Here is a 19,741-nt window from a genome sequence, read left to right as displayed (position 1 = left end):
TAGCTCCTAGCAGCAGCCACCCTGCTTGGTCAACATGCACTCTTGGCTGCTTTGGGCGCTTTCTAGCAAAGGGCTATCCGGAACCACACAGTGGGTAGAACTCCCAAGCTCAATCTATCCCAGTTCCACGGACTCGCGAGTGCCTGGAGTCCAGATCTATTCACCAGGGCTGGGAAGGGTGGAAACAGACTCCTTCACAGAGTTCAATGGGCCTAGGGGCTTCAGAAAGGGCTTGGTTGACTCTTTTTAGAGGAGGACACAAGGAGAGCCCTGACATCACTTTGACCCAAACTCACAGGGTCATAGGGTCTTGTCAGAGCCGCACTACCTAGGGCAAGTGTTCACTCTGCTGCATGTGATTTTCTTGATGCTTTTTGATGCTCTCTGATGCTTTCTGACTTAAGCAGACCTCCTGTTTTATAACAGCTCCCTCCTTACCACCTAGAATGAGCAGAATATGGGAGAGCAGCAAAGGAGTATGACCTTAATTCACACTGTGCCCTAATCTCAGATTTGACCAAGCCTAGATATTGTTCTTTCTCCCGAGTTCTCTATGTTCTCTTCTCTCACCATTTCACGATGCAGGTCTTTGGCGAAGGGACACTGGCCTTTTAAATTTTGCTGATGTAGTCAAAGCTGTACCATGATTGCTGAGATGTCTTTAAGCAGATCATTATTGCTAATGAGAAAGATCTCAGGCAACAGAACGTAGGTTTGCAAAGACTGGGTGGGCTCTGGAGCTGGCTGGAATTCCTGCTCTGCCACTTACCAGTTCTGTGGCTTGGGGCAAACTGACTTAACCTCTTTAAACTTTGTTTTCCCATAAAGTGCAGATTAACAGTAGTATTTGCCTGATAGGGCTGTTTTCAGTATCAAAGGGAATAGTGCATGTAAAGTGCCTTAGCACAGTGCCTGGCCAGGAAGACAGAAAGTTCTGTTTTGCCCCCTGTTAGAGAAGATTTAAAAAGTCTTGGTTGGTAGAAGAAAAATGGCAGTGAGAGCCTGGGTGAACACACACCTTTGAATCAGCAGCCTTTGTCATCTTGTTCGCAACAGTTATGGCCAGTTTGGACCAAGAAGCCAGTCACTTCATGTTAAGTCCCTCCAAACTGGCAGAATCCTAGTTCCCTATCACCCTTCTGCTAAACAACAGGCACCAATTCCTGGCCAAATTCCAACTTCTCTAGCTTGCCAATCTCCATCTTGGCAAGGTACAAAAAAACACAGTCTCTGAAAATACAGCTTTATTACTGACTATAAGAACTCCCTATCCCCTTCAGCAATGTAAGGTTGAGTAATATACTCTCCTCATGATGCTAAAAGGCAAAAATCCATTAGTTATTTTCTTATCTCAGTTGATGTCCCAAGAGAGAAAGCACATCTGATGAATCAAGAGATAAAACTGTATCATTATATCTCTACCAGGATGAGTTATGTGTTCCTGTCATATGCCAGGCACTGGGCACAGCATTTTATACATATGACCTCGAATCCTCCCAACTGTCCTGCAAGACACTGAATCCCAAAGAAATGAAGTAACTTGCCCCAAACTGGACAGCATGTAGCGATGGAGGCAGAGCTGTAACTTGGCCTGACGGGCTCCAGGGCCTGTGCTCTTTCCCCTGTCATATACCATGCTGTCGTCTACTTTTTTTCTTACTTTGAGCTTCTAGAAAACAACCAGAAGCTTCAGGACAAAGATTTGACATACAACTAAAGTAAATACAATATCAAAAACAAAACAAAAGCCCCAAGTTATAAATCTAAATGTGTCATTTTTGTCAAAAGTTCTCCCTTATGAAGCTTATTCTGAAAAAGTGTCATGGCTGACATGTTTTGGAAATATCTTCAAAATCCCTTCAAAGGCCACATACAAAATCCAATCCCATTAATATAAGGTCACAATTGGTTCTTTGACCAAAAACAGTATTAGCTGACTCAAACTCTAATTTGATTCACTAGATTTGGGTCCAAAGAACTTTTCCCAGTTGTCAGAAGTGACAGTCACCTTTAACGGACCAGAGTTTGCCATGGCTGAGGGATATACCAAAGCAGAAAACTCCAAAAGTGGAGTTCCAACACTGTTCTGAGCAGTAGCAATGTTGTTAAAACAAGGTCACAGCAGCTCTCTGCTCCCTGAAGTCATGTTCTCTCCTGGCTTCTGGGACACAGCTCTCTGTCTCTGTCTCTCCCGGACAACCAAACATTGGTGCCTTCTTTCGTCTTTCCTCTACTTCACACCTTTTATTTTTCTTTTAAGATAATCACTTCTTAAAATGTTTATGTATCCAATACTATCTCTTGTACTTTCTTTTTAAATCTTTCATTATAAACATTTCTTAATATACAGATGGGCCGGCCCCGCGGCTTAGCAGTTAAGTGCGTGCGCTCCGCTGCTGGCGGCCCGGGTTCGGATCCCGGGCGCGCACCGACGTACCGCTTCTCCAGCCATGCTGAGGCCGCGTCCCACATACAGCAACTAGAAGGATGTGCAGCTATGACATACAACTATCTACTGGGGCTTTGGGGGAAAAATAAATAAATAAAATTATTAAAAAAATAATAATAAATAAATATACAGAAAGCAGAGAGAAGAATATAATAAAGCCCATGTACCCATCACCCATCTTCAACAACCCTCAAAGTCTGCCATACTTATTTCTCCTCTACCCTCTGCCTTTATTTTTTCTGGAATATTTAAAAGTAAAGCCCAAGACATCATGTCATTTTACACTTGGATACTTCATTATGTATCTAGAAAAATAAAAAGGACATTCTCTGACATAAATAAAATGCCATTAATACATCTAACAGAACTAACAATAACTTCTTACTATCATCTAATACACAGTCCCCATTCAAATTTCCTTGGTCTTCTTTTCTCACACTCCATGGACAATCACAGCAGCTGCTACTAAAGCAACCTTGCATTGCCTTGTTGATGACTTTCAAGGCTTTATCTCACTTTATCTCACTTTTCTCTCCTTTGAAAAAGACCCCCAAATGTGAAAGCAATGTGACTGAACAAATTAATTTCTTTTTCCAAAATTTTTTTTTACTTATCATTATATATTGAAAATATTTTCCCATATTATTAAATATTCTTTGAAAACTTGATTTTTACTGGCTGCCCAACTGGCCAGTATACAGATATTCCATGACTTATTTAATTATTCCCTGGTATTTGTAGGAGACTTGCTTGTTTCATCTTCACTATTATGAATAGCCCTATGATGAGCAGCCTTAACCGTGCCCACAGTTTACCTTTCTACCTCCATCTTTCACTAATGAACACCTCCTTGGCTTTAGCCATAGATTTGATATTCAGATTTGATATTCGCCACAAGCTGTGTTTTTCACCCACCTTCCACCTCTACATATGTCCAGGACACTCTTTTTCATCCTCCAGGCCCAACTCATCTCTAAAGTGCTTTCATGAAGTCCCTTCGGCAGAGTTAGTCATTTCCTCTCAAACGCTCCCAAAACACTTTGCATGTTGGACATTATTTATAGTATGTATCGGTATTTTGTATTTAGTCTTGAACCTTTATTTCTACCACACTAAATTGTGAATTTCTCAACACCTCAGTTTTTTCATCTGTAAAATAAGGAGAATAATACCAACTCCATGTGTCTGAATTTAAAAAAAGATTAAAAAAAAGTATAAATCATATTATCTGGCAGATAGAGCTTTACAAAAGTTAGTTTCCTTCTTTTCTCATACTAAGAGAAAGTGTAAATGCGTCAGACTAGACTTACATGACTGGGAGGCAAGGAGTTAAACTTTCCCCCAGTTACAGGAAGATAAACTGAGTACACAGAGATGCTGGGAGATGCTGGGAAAGGAGAAATCAAAGGACTAGAAGGTTGAGTCCTGCACAGGGACTTTACCAGTTGCAATAATTTCTCGGTGACACACAATCTATATTCTAGTCATAGGTCCTTAGATAAATGAAGAGAAAGGAAAGATGCCATGTTGGAATCTATAGATGGGAACTCGTGATCTCTGAATCTCCTGTTCACCTCTGAGGTCTTTATTATGCTGGGTTGATATAGTCAAGAGGAAGCCTAAAGCCACTCAGGATGACCTATTATCACCTAATGGGTGAGGAAGAGGTTGAGAAAGCTAACAAAAATTTGTGGGAGACTTTGGGTACTCTGAAGGATGCATTTTTATCTTTTAGGATTCACATCTATCTAGAGCTGGAAGAAATAGAGGTTGGCCTACGAACATGCAGCATTGCTGTGAAAAGAGCTGACAGAGCTGCAGGCAAGAGACCTGGGTTCTGGTGCTGGCTCCAGGCATGACTATGGGCACATCAGTTAACCTCCATGGGCCTCAGCTGCAGAAGAAGGGGATCCCATGAAACTGGTTCCAAGAGCCGAAGGGACAAACATTCAAAGAGAATAGAAAGGTTAAGTGACTGGCTCAATATTACTGTACTTCTAAGAAAAACCAGAGCAGAGTTGGAAGAAATATGAAAAGTGATGTAGTTTGAAAACTGTTAAAAGAATCATATGATTTGCAAGAGCTCTGATCTAAAGCTGGGGGAGTATGACATTTAAAAATACATTTAAAGCTAACTTGGACTATATGAAAATAATTTTCTTTTTCTGTTCTATTCCACAAAGATCTGGAAAACATTCCCAGCTCTGTGTCAACCTTAAATGAGAAAAAGAATCTTTAAAGAGCCACTGATTTGTAATGGAAAACTCGGATAAATCAACTATTTATCCTCTCAGATTTCTATATTTCTTTTTGTCCTTTCTTCAGAACACACAGCTAAGAAAAGCCATGATGTAAGTCTGCTCTACTAGACCTCACTGGTAGGCTGTCTGTTCTGTATCTACAGCCTAGCAGCTTCTCTGACTACAGCACTTAGTGGACAAGCAACCAAAAAACACATTCAAGCTAAAAGAAAAAGTGTGAGTTTTGATTAGCCCAGCATGAGCCTAGAGAGAAACGGGCATCAGAATACCTAAGTTTTCATCCCTGGTCCAAGGTTTATTAGCCAAAGTTATTTAAGTTTTCTGAATCTCAAATTCCTCATCTTGCAAAACAGGGCAAATAATTACCTATCTACTGATATATCAAGCAATGTACACAGCAAAGGTATTATTTTAAGTCCTCACCTGGTAAACTAAACTGGAATGAGTCTAGTGCCTAGTATCTGAAGTAGTCTCTGAAGCAGTCTGAAGTGCCTAGTATCACATTTCTGGATCTATACTTACAACTCCAAGCGAGATCCAACATCAGAAGAAGCACTGAGATCTTCCCTAAGTGTATATTCTCACCAATTCACTGCTTTAGTTGTGTTTAATATCTTGGAAATTATGCCTAACTCTACGCATTTCTTAAGAAACACCCACCGAATGAAGAGTAGGTCTAAAGGGGTATAATCAAAATGTGTGTGTGAGATTGTGTGCTGGGTGAGGGAGACTACACTACGTGGTATGGAGAGTGGTTGAAGAAACTGAGAATGTTTCACCTGGAAAAAAGAATAGAGCCCTTCTCATTGAAGGACTACAGTGTGGCAACAGGAGTAGCCTTGCTTGATCCAGCTCTGGAGCAGAAGCAGGATGAATGAGTGAAGTTCCTGGGAGCTGGGTTTCAGCTCACAGGAAGCACTCTCAGATGTCTGGAGCTGTGTAACAACTGAGCAGGCCATCACAGACAACACTGAGTGCCTGGTACCATGGGGGATGGATGAGATGACCACTATACTGCCTTCTGAACCTCATATTTGATTCTCCTCTTTCTGTAACTTCGACTTTCTCTTAGGACAAAGGATCCTTGGGAATACAGACCTGAATCACACATCCTCAAGTTGCATTCCCCTCTCTGAAGCCCTGTCCACGTCCTCCCTACAAGGAAAAATACCATTAAGAGAATGTTTCAATGATTTTTACTGAAAATGGAAGAAAAAGATAAAGTGGGGCATTGCTAAATTAGGTTATCTGGTTTTCAATGTGTCTTTTTTTAGCCATCAGATAGCTTTACTGCAGCTGGCTGAATATAGTGTCTTCAAATGTGGGTGACTAGGGCAATAAAAGGAAGCAAATTTTTTTTATTTTAAGAGAAACCAAATAAAATATCCAACAGGATTTTTTTCCCTAATGTGGCCATGCAAGCACAACCTGGCTGTTTTGCAACTGAGCACTATTCACATCTATTTATAGCCAGTATTTTCACAGATGAATCACATTTACCATAAGACAGTTAATATTAAGGGCTCAACCAGCTCTGCTGAGAACCCCATAATCTTCCTACATCTCTTTCCATTCCCCTTCCAGGGAACTAAGTGATAGCTTAGTGGTTCCATACAGAAAGAGGGGGAAATCCAAGTGGAAATGTAAAACTAGCAGACAGCCTGCTCACCAAATTCAGCGCAGTGTGGGATGTTAAATACATTCAAACTTAAGGCCTTGGGTCACTTCCTGGTTTGTCTCTTGGCGATGAGCGTCCTACAGTTAGCATGGACTTGCTGTGCATTATGCAGCCATCAGAACAATTCACCCCCCTCGAGGCCGGCCCCGTGGCTTAGCGGTTAAGTGCCCACGCTCCGCTGCTGGCGGCCCGGGTTCAATCCCGGGCGCGCACTGACGCACCGCGTGTCGGGCCATGCTGAGGCCGCATCCCGCATACAGCAACTACAAGGATGTACAGCTATCACATACAACTATCTCCTGGGGCTTTGAGGGGAAAAAATAAATAAATAAAATTATAAAAAAAAAACAAAAAACAAAAAAAAAAACAATTCACCCCCTAAATTTCCTACCAAACCGAGTTTAAATGATACTGCTTTATAAAATATCACAGGACTAATGATTGTTATGCTGCTGTCAAATAAAAAGCAGGAGTGTAGTGAATGTTCAGCTCATTTTATGCACACGAGAGTATATGTGGGGAGGTGGGGGTGAAGGAGAGCAGAAGGTCAGGGTATATATGATCAAAGTTTTTCAAAGTTCAGTGACATTGGGGCTGGCCAGGTGGCGCAGCGGTTAAATTCACACGTCCCGCTTTGGCGGCCCAGGGTTCACCAGTTTGGATCCTTGGCGCAGACCTATGCACTGCTCATCAAGCCATGCTGAGGTGGCGTCCCACAGATGGCAACTAGAAGGATGTACAACTATGACATGCAACTATCTACTGGGGCTTTGGGGAGAAAAAAGTAAAAAAGGAGGAAGATTGGCAACAGATGTTAGCTCAGGGCCAATCTTCCTCAAAAAAAAAAAATTTCAGTGACATTAACCAGAGATTTCTAGTCAGTCTTGGGGATCTAGTGTTACTCCTCCACCTGGCGAGTGCACATGTGTGTGCGCACGCACACACACACACACACACACACATACTCTCTGAACTTTGTGTAGGCACCAGCACTACCCTGATATTGATACTAATTTCTTATCTTTGATATCTCCTCTGAGAGTCTCCACTCTTAATTAGCCTTTACCAAGCCCTTTCCTACAGTTTACTTCAGGCTAAAACTCCTTAAGATTAAATAAGATAATACAAAGTACTCAAAACAGTGCCTGGCATGTGGTAAGAGGTCTATACATATTAGCTACCTCTATTATTAGATTCTCAGCACCATTTTTCTAAATTTCTGGCCACTGGTTCACAGATGAATCATCTTTACCATGAGGTAATTCCTACTCAGAGCCAACTAGTCTGCTGAGGACTGCATGATTCAGTCATTCAACAAATCCCTGCTGCGGCCCAACTCTGCTGGACGCTGGGGATACAGACATGAACGACAGGGGCCCTGTGCTCACAGAGTATGAACCATAAAACCCATAACCAGGTACCATTATCTCCACTTTACGTTTGAAGGCTAGGGAGGTTTAGTAACTTGTCCAAGGACATAGAGTTAACGTTGGAGCTGCGATTTAAGCCCAGATCCATCTGATTCCACAATCTCATACTCTATTTTGTATGTCCCCTGTCACCCCCAAGATGCCAGCAAAGTGGTTGAGAAAACCACTTTAAAGTTTAAGAATAACAATGCACTCAAGTAATTTTCTGCACATAAATAATGTATGAAAACAAAGCACCTTTATGGAATAGACCAGTTGCTGAAAGGGTCAGGGAGTTGTGAATCTTATTCAGATTTTTGTGTAATTCTTGGTACCCAGAATTAACTGTACCCATATCAACAATTGGGACATTAGTCCCGATATAGAAATAAGCTAGCATAAATTGCCGAGCACACTACCTGACACAGTTGGGACTTCATAAATGTTTGTGGTTCTCCCTTCACTATGTACACCTTCTTAGAAGACCCTCTGTAGATACTGCACAGTGATCTGCTGGACTCTGAAGCCCCAGTGCCCAAGGTAGGACCTGGCTCTGCCACTTTCTAGCAGTATGACCGTTGGCAAGTTACTTAGCTATAAGCCTTAGTTTCCTCCTCTGCAAAATGGGGATGAATAACAATTTTTTGCGAAGACTAAATGAGTTAATCAAAGGAAAGCATTTAGAACAGGCCTATATTTAATAAGTATTAAATAAATGTAAGCTATCATTATTACTATTATTTTCTTCTCTAAATCAGAGTAGTTTTGAGTGGCTACCTCAATATCATAGTGAATGATCAAGACCAAAAACAATTTCTTTCACTGAGGTTTTTTTGAACTTCCTTTATACAAGCAAAATGTCCTCTTCCCACCATTCAAACATGAAAATAAACAGGTACATGGAGACTAAATTATATCTAAACAGCACCCAATTATATGAATAAGCAATTTTTATTATATAAGAGTAATAAAGAATGATTAAGAAAATTTAACTTTTATAATAAGGAGTTGGCTAGGGGTGTGTGTGTGTTGGGGGGAGGTGGTAGGTAGAATAGACCTCTGTTAACATTTGGCCATTTCCTGTAACTAAATTAAGTAAATAACTGCAAATTCTCTACTTGTCGTTCTCCTACATGGATACATCCTAACCAAGACCCATCATGATTTCAACCAGCTTAAACCCAAGAAAAAATGACTGAGGTCACCACATAGGAAAACAAAGCAGAATCTGCTTCTCAGGGCCAACTGCACTGTATTTGTATCCATAGATACAAGACAACAGAGAATCACAGAATTCTAAAGCGGGAAGTCCCGGGACCTCAGAGATCATCTAGTCTCAGGCCCAAATCCTGCTGTCAGGGGATCAGTTAGGGGGTGAGAAACAGGGAGAGGTCAAGGGAAAGAACCCCTCGTCCTTGTTCCATTCTGAATGACCTCGTGGGGCCAACCTCGCCTAATATTCTCATTTTATAAACGACAACCCAGAGCCTGGCTAAATGAAAGCAGAGCTGAGATCAGAAGCCAGGTTTCCTGATTCCCAGTCTATTGCTCTCTTACACTCCTCAAGGCTGCCATTCTATGGCTATGATGGTCACAGATAACAATGCACTAGGCTATGTTAAATTGACAACTAAGCAGATTTTCTTCTTGCAAAACCACCAGGCATTAGGTCACTGCCTGCACTTTATGAAAAGAGTAAGGCATCATTATTTGTTATAAACAAAAGCAACTTTCCATTCCTTTTTTTTTTGGTAACCTGAAAATCCCAAACCACTGTTGCTATTACAAAATTGTTCTTTTCCTCAGTATGCACCCCCGGGCCAAGCACAGATGCATTAAAAATTTGCCAAGAGAAACAATGAAGTCACTGATAATACAAAGCATGAGAGTATCATGGAATTCATGTCTTTGTTTTCTTCCTCTCGATACTTAATTATTTCTCATTACTGATCATTTTGTAGCTGTTGGCAGAAGGGCAAGGAAACTCCACCACTGTAAACATGCGAGACACACACTCCTCTCAGTAGAGCAGAAGTCTGGACACGATGGGTCTGTTCACAAATGCAACATGAGTGCCAAAAAGAATGTTTGATGCTACTATCCTCAGCTCCCAAAAGAGGACTGGTGGTCTCAGAAAAACTCTGATCACTTCACAAAGAATAAACACAGTATAAAGATGTTTCAGGTCACTCCTTTTTTAATCACTTAAAATATCATCATTGGCAAATGACTTGTGCTCTCCTGGCTGATTTCACCCAACCCACTTTAAGAGTGAGGTGAGGGAAGCTGGGATGTATACCAAGTTCCATTCAGTCTTCTGCAGCAGGTCAGGGTTGTCTTAAACTCAAAGGGCACTACTTATGAGCAATGCTTACTTAGCAAACTATCCTGCTAAATAGAAGCTTATACATAATCTTGGAATTCTGGAAGGCATACCTTGGATAAAATTAATGGTGGCAGAGGAATCCTTATTGATTAGCAGCAGAATACAAGTTGATTCTTATCAGCATGTTACTGTTCCACACATGAAGATGTGAGTAAGAGAAAAGCACAGGAATGTATCACAGAAATCATAAAAATAACCTTACGCTTCTGGGAAACTAAAAGTAAAGAATTAAACATATTTTACCCCTCTTTTAACTTTTATTTAATGTTTAATATCTATATATTCATATATAATAATTAAATTAATATTTAATAAAACTAGAGTTTTATTCGATTTTCAGAGAAATCTGAATCTGCAGATGTGACACATCTGCAGTTTTTCCAAGATGGCTGCAGTTAACTCTTCCCACTCCTCTGCAATGTGACCTTGCAGCTCCTTCTATCAAGAGGTGGAATCTATTCCCCCACTTCTTGAATTTAGGCTGGCCTTGGTGACATTCTTTCTCCAATAAAAATGAGACCTTGGAGATTCAGCTCTCATCTTCTTGGAATGCTGCCCTGAGACCACTATGTGGGGACGCCTGGTCTAGCCTACCAGAGGTTGAGACTCCAGGTGGACCAGAAATGAGATGATTCAGTTGGGGTCTCCTAGCCCAACTCACTGGCAGCCAATAAGTGAGTGAGCCCATCTTAGCCCATCCAGGACCAGTTGAGCTGCAAGATGAGTGAAGCTGCAGAGCGACCCATACAGTTCTGAGCCATTGCTCTTTAGCGCTACCTAGGTTGTGGGTATGCCACAAAGTAGACGAAGCAAACCAGTCACCCTGTTGAAAATCCATTATGTATGAAGCAATGTGTCAGAAACTCCACGGGTGACATGAATGGAGATTAATAATATTAGACAGAAAACATAAATGGCCCTGTCCTTCATGTGCAAATGTATCTGTAAATAAAGTGGCACGTAACATTTACCTGTTTTAAATATACCCAATCTACATTAACAACCTTTCATTATTCCCATAGGCCAGAGCATGGGTCTTCCTGGGGTGTTCAAGACAATCCAAAGGGGTAGGAGAAAAATAATTAGATATCTATTATTTTTAATTAATACCTTTCCTTTTTATTTTTTGAATATGTTTTCATAAGGAACATAGCATATATTAATATGCTAGTATATGAACATTATTTATAAATACACAAATATACACATAGTGGGGTTTTCCACAGTCATAAATCCTACACATCCTCACCCTTCCATCCCTACACAAAAATCTACTTCTTCTATGTCTTTGTTTTCTCAAATAAATAAATCATTCCCTGGGTACCTAGGGCAGAGTCAGAGATAACTACTTCCACAGGTCATTGTTCATCTGTACTGTAATTATTGATAAATAGTCTCTTCAGCAAGGCTGTAAGCATTTTTCAGACTGGGTGTCTGTATCCATTTCAGACAAAGTATCTGTAATCACCTGTCTCTGGCAGTACTGTATAACGGCATTATGACATGACTGTTAAGAGTACAGGTTCTGGAGCCAGGTTGCCTGGGTTCAAATCCCAGTTCTGCCACTTACTAGCTGTGCAACTTTCAGTAAGTTATCTGCGCTTCCATTTCTCTGCTGTAAATGGAGATAATATTCTCTACCTCATAGGGTTGTTGTGAGAATTGAAATAGTTAATACACGTAACATGCTTAGAAGAATGCCTGGCACATCGTAAGTGTTCAATAAGTCTTAGCTCTCATCATCACCACCCCCTCCCCTACCATCACCACCATCACCACCACCACTGTCTTTCTCTCCGATGTCTAATGGAGAAAATAAACGTGTGATGGAGGAAAGTGAGAAAGAGCCCAAGTTGCAGAGAAAACACGTTACATGACCTGTGAAAATGTTGAAAGTGAATGTTTTAAACTTCTCCAGATGGATGCTGTAACTTCAAGGCAGGGTGTCTCACTAGTTCCACTTCATAGTCGGTTTGCTACTGACAAATAAGACATGTAAATAATAAATGTGCAAGACAATAAACACCTTCAAATTCTCTTTTTACAGTCTGATTGTTATGATGAGGCTAAAAACAATTCTCAGCTGAAAATTATTACTGGAATTTATTTCCTTGAGCATTGTCTTTTAACTGTACTCTCTCCTCTGGTAGAAACCATGAGACACAGGTTTACTGCCTATCCACAGGGAGCATTTAGATTTCTGTGGATTTCCTATGAGATGTAGACCCACAAATTCACTTCTTCTAAATATACTGTTGATAACCTATGCCAGAAGAAAGACACAGTGGCAAGAATTGTTACATATCATACGGAAAAGTGGGTCCTGGAGACCACCTTCCTATCCTCCTCACTTCACCAATCAGGACACTGGGCCCAGAGAGGGTCAGTGTCTTAACTAAGTCCCACAGCTGATTTGTGACAGAATTCTTTTCACTTGACTTCTGTCTAGTTCAGTGCACTTTTCACAACCCCAATTTTAGGAACTATTTCCATAAACCTTTTGAGTGAAAGTGTACCACATATATTAAGGGAAGTAAGGAAGCCACCCCATAAATAGCTGACTTAGCACATGGCACACATTCAATAAATGCTTGTTGAAGGATGGGCGGAGGGATGAGAAGAGGCCTAGCTGGCTGGTTGTGAAGTCCTCAAGGCTCCTAAACTGTCTCAACACAACACTCAGGTCTCTCAAGTGGTGCCAGCCAGCTCGGGCTGGTGAGAATCACTTCTTAAACAGAGTACCCAAGAAAGACACAAAACCATTCTTTCAATCTGTTTTTTTTTTTCCAGTATTCATGGCTCACATCTCACTATATGAAAGAGATAATCCAATAAACTTGCTTCTGTTTTTGAATTTTTTTTTCTAACTATAAAGGTGATATAGAAGCACTGGAAAATTTGGGGGAATAAAAATAAGGTTAATAACAATAATAATAATAAAAGCTAATGTTTATTGAATGCTAATGTTGTACCAGGCATGGTGCAAACGTTTGACATGTATTGACTCATTTAATCCTCAGAGCAGTTACAAACAGGCTACTACTGTCAGCCCCATTTTACAGATGAGAAAACTGAAGCATGAGGTATTAAGTAACTTGCCCAAAGTTTTACAGCCAATAAGTAACGGAGTAGAGATTTGAACTGAGGCAGCATGGTTCCCGAATCCATGGTATCAACCACTCTTTTATACTGCCATGGTTGAAGTTTTGCTTTCCAATGCAAATTACTAAAAAAAAACGGATTTAAAATTTATAACTGTGACTAAATTAAAACACGGATCTTATATACCACAAAAGACATAATAAATAAAGTGAAAATGCAATCTACAGACCAGAAACGGTAACAGCAAAACCTATCATATAATCAACAAAACAGTAATTTACAGAATATGTAATGAATTCCTACAAATTTGTAAGAAAAAGACAACCTTGATACAAAAGAAAAAGGGGTAAAGACTATGAACAAGCAATTTATGAAGAAATCCAAATGGCCTCTCAACACATAAAAGGATGCCCACTCTTGTTAATTGTAGGATGCAAATCAAAAAGTCAGATACCCTTTCACTTATGAAATTGGGAAAAATTGTAAATTCCATAATAGCAAGCGTTCATGAAGATACAGAGCAATGAGAACTCTCATACTCTGCTATAAATTGGTACTCTATTTAGGAAAGCAATAATCCCTAGTAATGTGGAGGACACACATACTACACAGTCCAAAAATTCCAGTCTTAAGTCCTAAAGAATATTCTCTGGAAAAATGCATGTGCACAGGAAAAAATATGTATAAGAATGTTCACAGCAGCATTTTTTCTAATATTGAAAAAATGTCAACTATTTAAATATCCATCAACAGTACAATGGATAAGTAAATAGTGGACTATTCATATAATGAAATACCGTATAGCAATCAAAATACGTGAACTAGGGCCGGCCCTGTGGCTTAGCGGTTAAGTGCGAGCGCTCGGCTACTGGCGGCCCGGGGTTCGGATCCGGCGCGCACCAATGCACTGTTTGCCGGGCCATGCTGAGGCCACGTCCCACATATGGCAACTAGAAGGATGTGCAACTATGACATACACCTATCTACTGGGGCTTTGGGGAGAAAAAGGAGGAGGACTGGCAATAGATGTTAGCTCAGGGCTGGTCTTCCTCAGCAAAAAGAGGAGGATTGGCATGGATGTTAGCTCAGGGCTGATCTTCCTCACAAAAAAAAAAAAATACGTAAACTAAAGTAAAATGGAACAAAGAAGAATCTCAAAAATATAGGATGAAAAAGGATGTTTCAGAAAGATACATTCAATATGCTATTTACACAAGGTTTGAAAATACGCAAAGTAATGCTATGTATTGTTTAGCAATATATATACATGTTTTTAAGAAGTATAAAACATACAGGAGAATGATAAACACCAAATTCAAGATGGTTACTTCTGGGATGGGAAGGGTAGAGAGTGGGCTAAAGAGATACATAAAGGACTTCAACTGTATCTATAATAGTTTACTTTAAAAAAAATTGTTGGGGCCGGCCCCGTGGCTTAGCGGTTAAGTGCGCGTGCTCAGCTGCTGGCGGCCGGGGTTCGGATCCCGGGCACGCACCGACGCACCGCTTCTCCGGCCATGCTGAGGCCGCGTCCCACATACGGCAACTAGAAGGATGTGCAACTATGACATACAACTATCTACTGGGGCTTTGGGGGAAAAAAATAAATAAATAAAAATTTAAAAAAAATTGTTTTCTAATGTATATAGGAAATTATTAAGATTTTACAAATTTGTGTGCTGGCATATAGTGGTTCATTATATTTCCATCCTTTCCTGTAGGCTTGAGGTTTTTCAGATTTTTCAAGAAATATTATGACAAACTAAAATCAATTCACCAGTGATGATAAAAGTTTCATGATTTGTAGGGATGAGTAAAATTAACAATCTGCTGTACAACACTGAAGCAGACAATAAGCTCAATTCATATTTTCTCTTTTCATAAGAAACCTCAAAGGTGGAACAATTTTTCTATTATAAATTAACCTGGATAATTATATAATCAGATGTGGAGCTAATGTGTCCCTCAAATATTAATTTATTTTATATTGATTCCATAATGGCCAACTACTATAGGCAGTAGTGTCCATATTTTGAAGATGAGGGTCCTAAACATAAGTGCTTGACTCATTCAAGGATAGATCTGGAATTTTAGCAGAATGTCAGGGATACAGCCAGGGACCAAGCCTTTATTTCTTTAATACTAGACTTGGCCATCATAACAAAATAACCCAAAGTATTTTGTAGCGGTAATTCTGATGCTTCTATCTTAATACACCAAAGGCTAAGAAATTTAAAATTTTTTAGAAACTTCCAAAAAAATACTATAATGTAAATCTACAAAAAGTTATAACAATTAGCGAATTTACCATTTTACAATTATGTTAAGTACATCTTAACTTAAGTAAGCACTTAGGCCGTGGTTGGAGGTATGACCTGGGTCCCTGAGGTGGAATGCTTGGCGGATGAAGTTCAAACACAGTCTGTTTACCCATGGACATAAGTGGCCTTAATCAAAGCAGAACACATTTTTTAAAATGCTGATTTTAAAAACAGAAGTGTAAATAAGACTGGGATTTATGAATCTGCTAACGCCCTTCTCTGCTGTAGACTTCAGAAAGATTGAGTCTTTGGCTACGGTAAATACAAGAGTGGAGACTTGTTAAAGCAGTAATAGGTGCCCTTATTAAAACTTCACTTCCATTAAGAGTTACAAATTGTCTTCTTTCTTTCTAGCCCTTAAAAAATGCGTTCCAGAAGCAGTGACACGGAGGGCTCAGCCCAAAAGCAATTTCCAAGACTTAGTAAAGACCACAGTTTCCAAGGGCCTGAGGACATGAAGCAGAGACAGCAAGAAAAATATCCCACCAGTGAGGCAGATGCAATGCTTCCACATCCTAAGTCACACAGTGGTAATGGCCACCAAGGAGAAGATCTTTCAAGAGATGACCTCTTATTTCTTCTTAGCATTCTGGAGGGAGAACTGCAGGTCAGCTGGGTTAGAATTATCCCCATCATGCTTCAAGGGAAAGGCTGCTTGTGAATTTGGTGTGTATGCTACCACAGAAATAGATATCTGTGGTTCATACTTGTATATACATGAAAGCAAAGCGTTTAAGTACACAGAATTCTCTTCTGCCAACTCGAAGGGCAATTAATCACATCTAAAAGGGCCGTCGTTATGACACGTGGTTGGCATGCACACTATGAAAGGTCATGTCCTCTGCCCATGCTGCTCAGGAGCTTCAGTGCACAGGCACGTATGGGTAGCAACAGAGATGACTCTGGATTGGTTTAAAGAACAATAGGAACTTTTGTACCCCATGTGAACTGGCTCCTAGACTTGCCCTGGAAATGTTAACCTACATAAAAAAAGAAAAACAGCTACTACACATATAGGAGAATCTTACTTCCTACCCCTGAAAACGAAAATGCCAATCCATGGAGGGGTCTCATGTTATCTGTTTGTCAAACACAATAAAAAAGGTAGAGTCCTCCAATGTCATGTAGTGATCACTTTTTAAAACATTATTAATGTGTAACTAGATTGTAAGAAAGATGAAACGACATAGTTTTGCTACCTTTTCTAAAAGGTGCTATAACCAAATATGACTTGTTTATATTGGAAAGAGAAGAAAAAAACATTCAACTATCACAAGAAATCACTTGCAGAGACTGCTGGTAGATAAAGCAGGCTTTCTGAAATGGCTTTGTTCCTACAGGCTCAAGATGAAGTCATAGGCATTTTAAAGGCAGAAAAAATGGACTTGGCTTTGCTGGAAGCTCAGTATGGGTTTGTCACTCCAAAAAAGGTGTTAGAGGCTCTCCAGCGAGATGCTTTTCAAGCAAAATCTGCTCCTTGGCAGGAGGACATCTATGAGAAACCAATGAATGAGGTATGTATCACATCAGGGGTATGAAGCTGGGAGGTGGAATAAGCTCACCAGCCAGCCAAGCACTAGGCCTGGCAGGTGAGCAAGACCTATCACTCCTTTTTGATTATTTACAGTTTTATGTTCTAAGGCATTTAAAATCTACCCAAGGTAGATAAATACTACATGTTCTACAGGAAAGAAAAGGAGAATAAATCATGGACAGGACGTTTCCACGAGGTTTGTTTCTTGACATCAGACTGAAACTTAACAAATACAAGAGAATTCCTCTCTCTCTCTCTCTCTCTCTCTTCCTCTGTCTCTCACACACACACAAACACAGAGACACACACACACAAAAGGGTCCGCACTTCTTTTGGGGACTTGAAGGCTATTCAAGCTATAATAAAAAACAGATAAAGTTCAACCATATAAGTTAATTTCTTTGAAAACACTGCAGTATTATGTCACAGAAATTCTGAGCATGAATGGAAATGATCTGAAGAACTGTTCAAGAAATAGTTTTAGCATATATTTTAGATGAGCACATATCCTCTTTTTCCTTCAAAAGTTTCAAGACAGCAAAGACCTTTCCCCCAAGTGTGCCCAGCAGTGACAATGGTACAGAGGAGCAGTCCTAACAGGGCCACTACGGCACAAAGATGCTATACTGCTTGCTCTTTTACTTGCTGACATTTCTGAAACTCTTTGGCATCCTTATTTTATTCTTCTATTTTCCTCCAAGACTTCAATGGAAAATTTCATAATTTTTCATTTTTATAAAAAAGGAAACAACTAGAAACATGAGTTAAGGCTGGAGAGAGTGAAAGCAAGTTTGGACAAACTTCCCCCACACACGCTCTGGCAACCTACCTTAGGACTGACCTCTAATGTCCTCGCTATTCTTCTTGTCTTGGTTGTCTCATGAGAGAAGACTACCATCTTGCCAAATTGTGAAGGAGTTTGGTCATATGGATCTGCTTCTCTGAAGGGTGAAGATGAGACCACCCAAAGACTGTTGATTGCGCTTTAATCCAAATTTTAAACAAGAGGAGCTGAAGCTACATTCACGTCAAGTGTTAAAACTGTATCCTGGCTCCCAAAACAGTGACTGTGAAACAGCATTAGGCACAAATTCCCCAACTAGGCCTATGAGCACAAATGCAAATGAATGATCACTGAACATATCCTGATGAAATTCCGCAAATGGCACAGCCCCTCAACACTTCACTGTGAAATGAAACAGACTGATTCCAAACTTATGCTGAAATCAGTAGGAAAAAGTTTTAGTTACAAAATCCTATTGCACACATGCAAATTTGGAAATACTCTGACTCTCTGCAAATGCTTGCAACCCTAACTCTGCAAAGTGTCCCTGAAAGTCACCCATAATTTGGCCCTGCTTTACAAATCCAACCTTCTCTGATTACTCTCCCAACAGATATCTCTACACACACACACCCTCCTCACATTCCTACCTCCATGATTTGCCCACTTTCTTCTCTTGCCTTCTACTTCCTCCTTTCCCCCTGATAGATTTCTCTTTCCTCAGCTATGAGTCTATCCGATTCCTAGAAGCCCACATAACTCTACCTACCCAACAACCCAGTTGCCTACTCTCTTCCTCTGTCTGGGAAGTAATGGGTGAGAGGGGATATCCAGAGAATAAACAGTAAAGGGGGATTCTGACTAGGAGTCTCTGGATAGGGCTGAAGCAAAGCAAGAAAGAGAGGAGAGTGTTCCCACTAAGACCATCTGGGGCTCACCTTAATTACATCAGAATAAGGATCCGCACGCTAAAAAAAATTATTATTCTATTGTTTTCTCCCATCCCCCCTCCTTTTATTTTCCTCATAATGTTCTTTTTGAAAAATGTGAAAAATCTCAACCATGTCTGGGGTAAACTAAAGTGGATTTATCTATTCTTAAGGCAAAATAACTTGGAAAAACAAACTGTTCTCAGTTGCGTCACATTGTAGGAACGCTGACTTAAGATGAAAAAGTGGCGGATGTCTGAGAGCTAGAACAAAGGATGCAGATGGGGAGGCAGGAGCCAGGTTCTCAAGAGGTAGAAGGTGCAAGAACTCAGAGTCCATGACAAGTTTCCACCTCCTATTCCTCTCCAACCTGGGGTTCTATACTAGAGGTTACCTTAAAAAAGATACTTGAGTTAACAGCCTAACATATTCTTAGTTCTTCCAAAAAAGATATCAAGGAAAATATAACAACATTTTGGATTTATCAAGGTACTATAATAAAAGAATCTGCATACCTAATTAGCATTACCTTAAGGCAATTCTTCAAGTCCTTATTTTAAGCAACTGTATAATTTAGCTTCTAAATTTCATTTTATAATTTTCATTGTATAAAAAGAGTGGTTCCTTCAGGGCGTTTAATGTCCAAGAGAGTGACCACCAACAAACGATCACACAAATAAGTATATGATTACACATTATGTTAATTTCTGTAGTGAAAACCACAACTATGGTTTGAGTATATGAGAGAGGTATAATGGGGGATTGACTTTAGATAGAAGAATTGGGAAAGCCAAGATCCAAAGAACGAGTAGGGGTTAGTCAAGTAGAACATAAAGGAATTCAATTTCCAGCAACATTGTGGACCAAATATCATGAAATCACATCACT

The 19,741-nt window shown here is 40.0% G+C and overlaps 1 protein-coding gene across 3 annotated transcripts in view; it reads right to left on the bottom strand.

The window, feature by feature from the left end:
* Window positions 1–19,741, bottom strand: part of CMSS1 (cms1 ribosomal small subunit homolog) — a 353,891-nt gene that overhangs the window by 220,407 nt on the left and 113,743 nt on the right. The window contains exon 2 of one of the 3 annotated variants that reach the window (XM_058555678.1): window positions 5,809–5,865. The exons of the other annotated variants lie outside the window; for them this stretch is intronic. Coding sequence (XP_058411661.1) covers window positions 5,809–5,865 — 57 coding nt within the window. The remainder of the gene's footprint in view (window positions 1–5,808; window positions 5,866–19,741) is intronic. 3 annotated transcript variants of the gene reach the window in all.

The sequence above is a fragment of the Diceros bicornis genome, chromosome 15, assembly GCF_020826845.1.
Source record: "Diceros bicornis minor isolate mBicDic1 chromosome 15, mDicBic1.mat.cur, whole genome shotgun sequence".
NCBI lineage: Eukaryota > Metazoa > Chordata > Mammalia > Perissodactyla > Rhinocerotidae > Diceros > Diceros bicornis.
The sequence above is the reverse complement of the archived record's forward strand: the minus strand, read 5'-3'. Positions and strand labels throughout refer to the sequence as shown.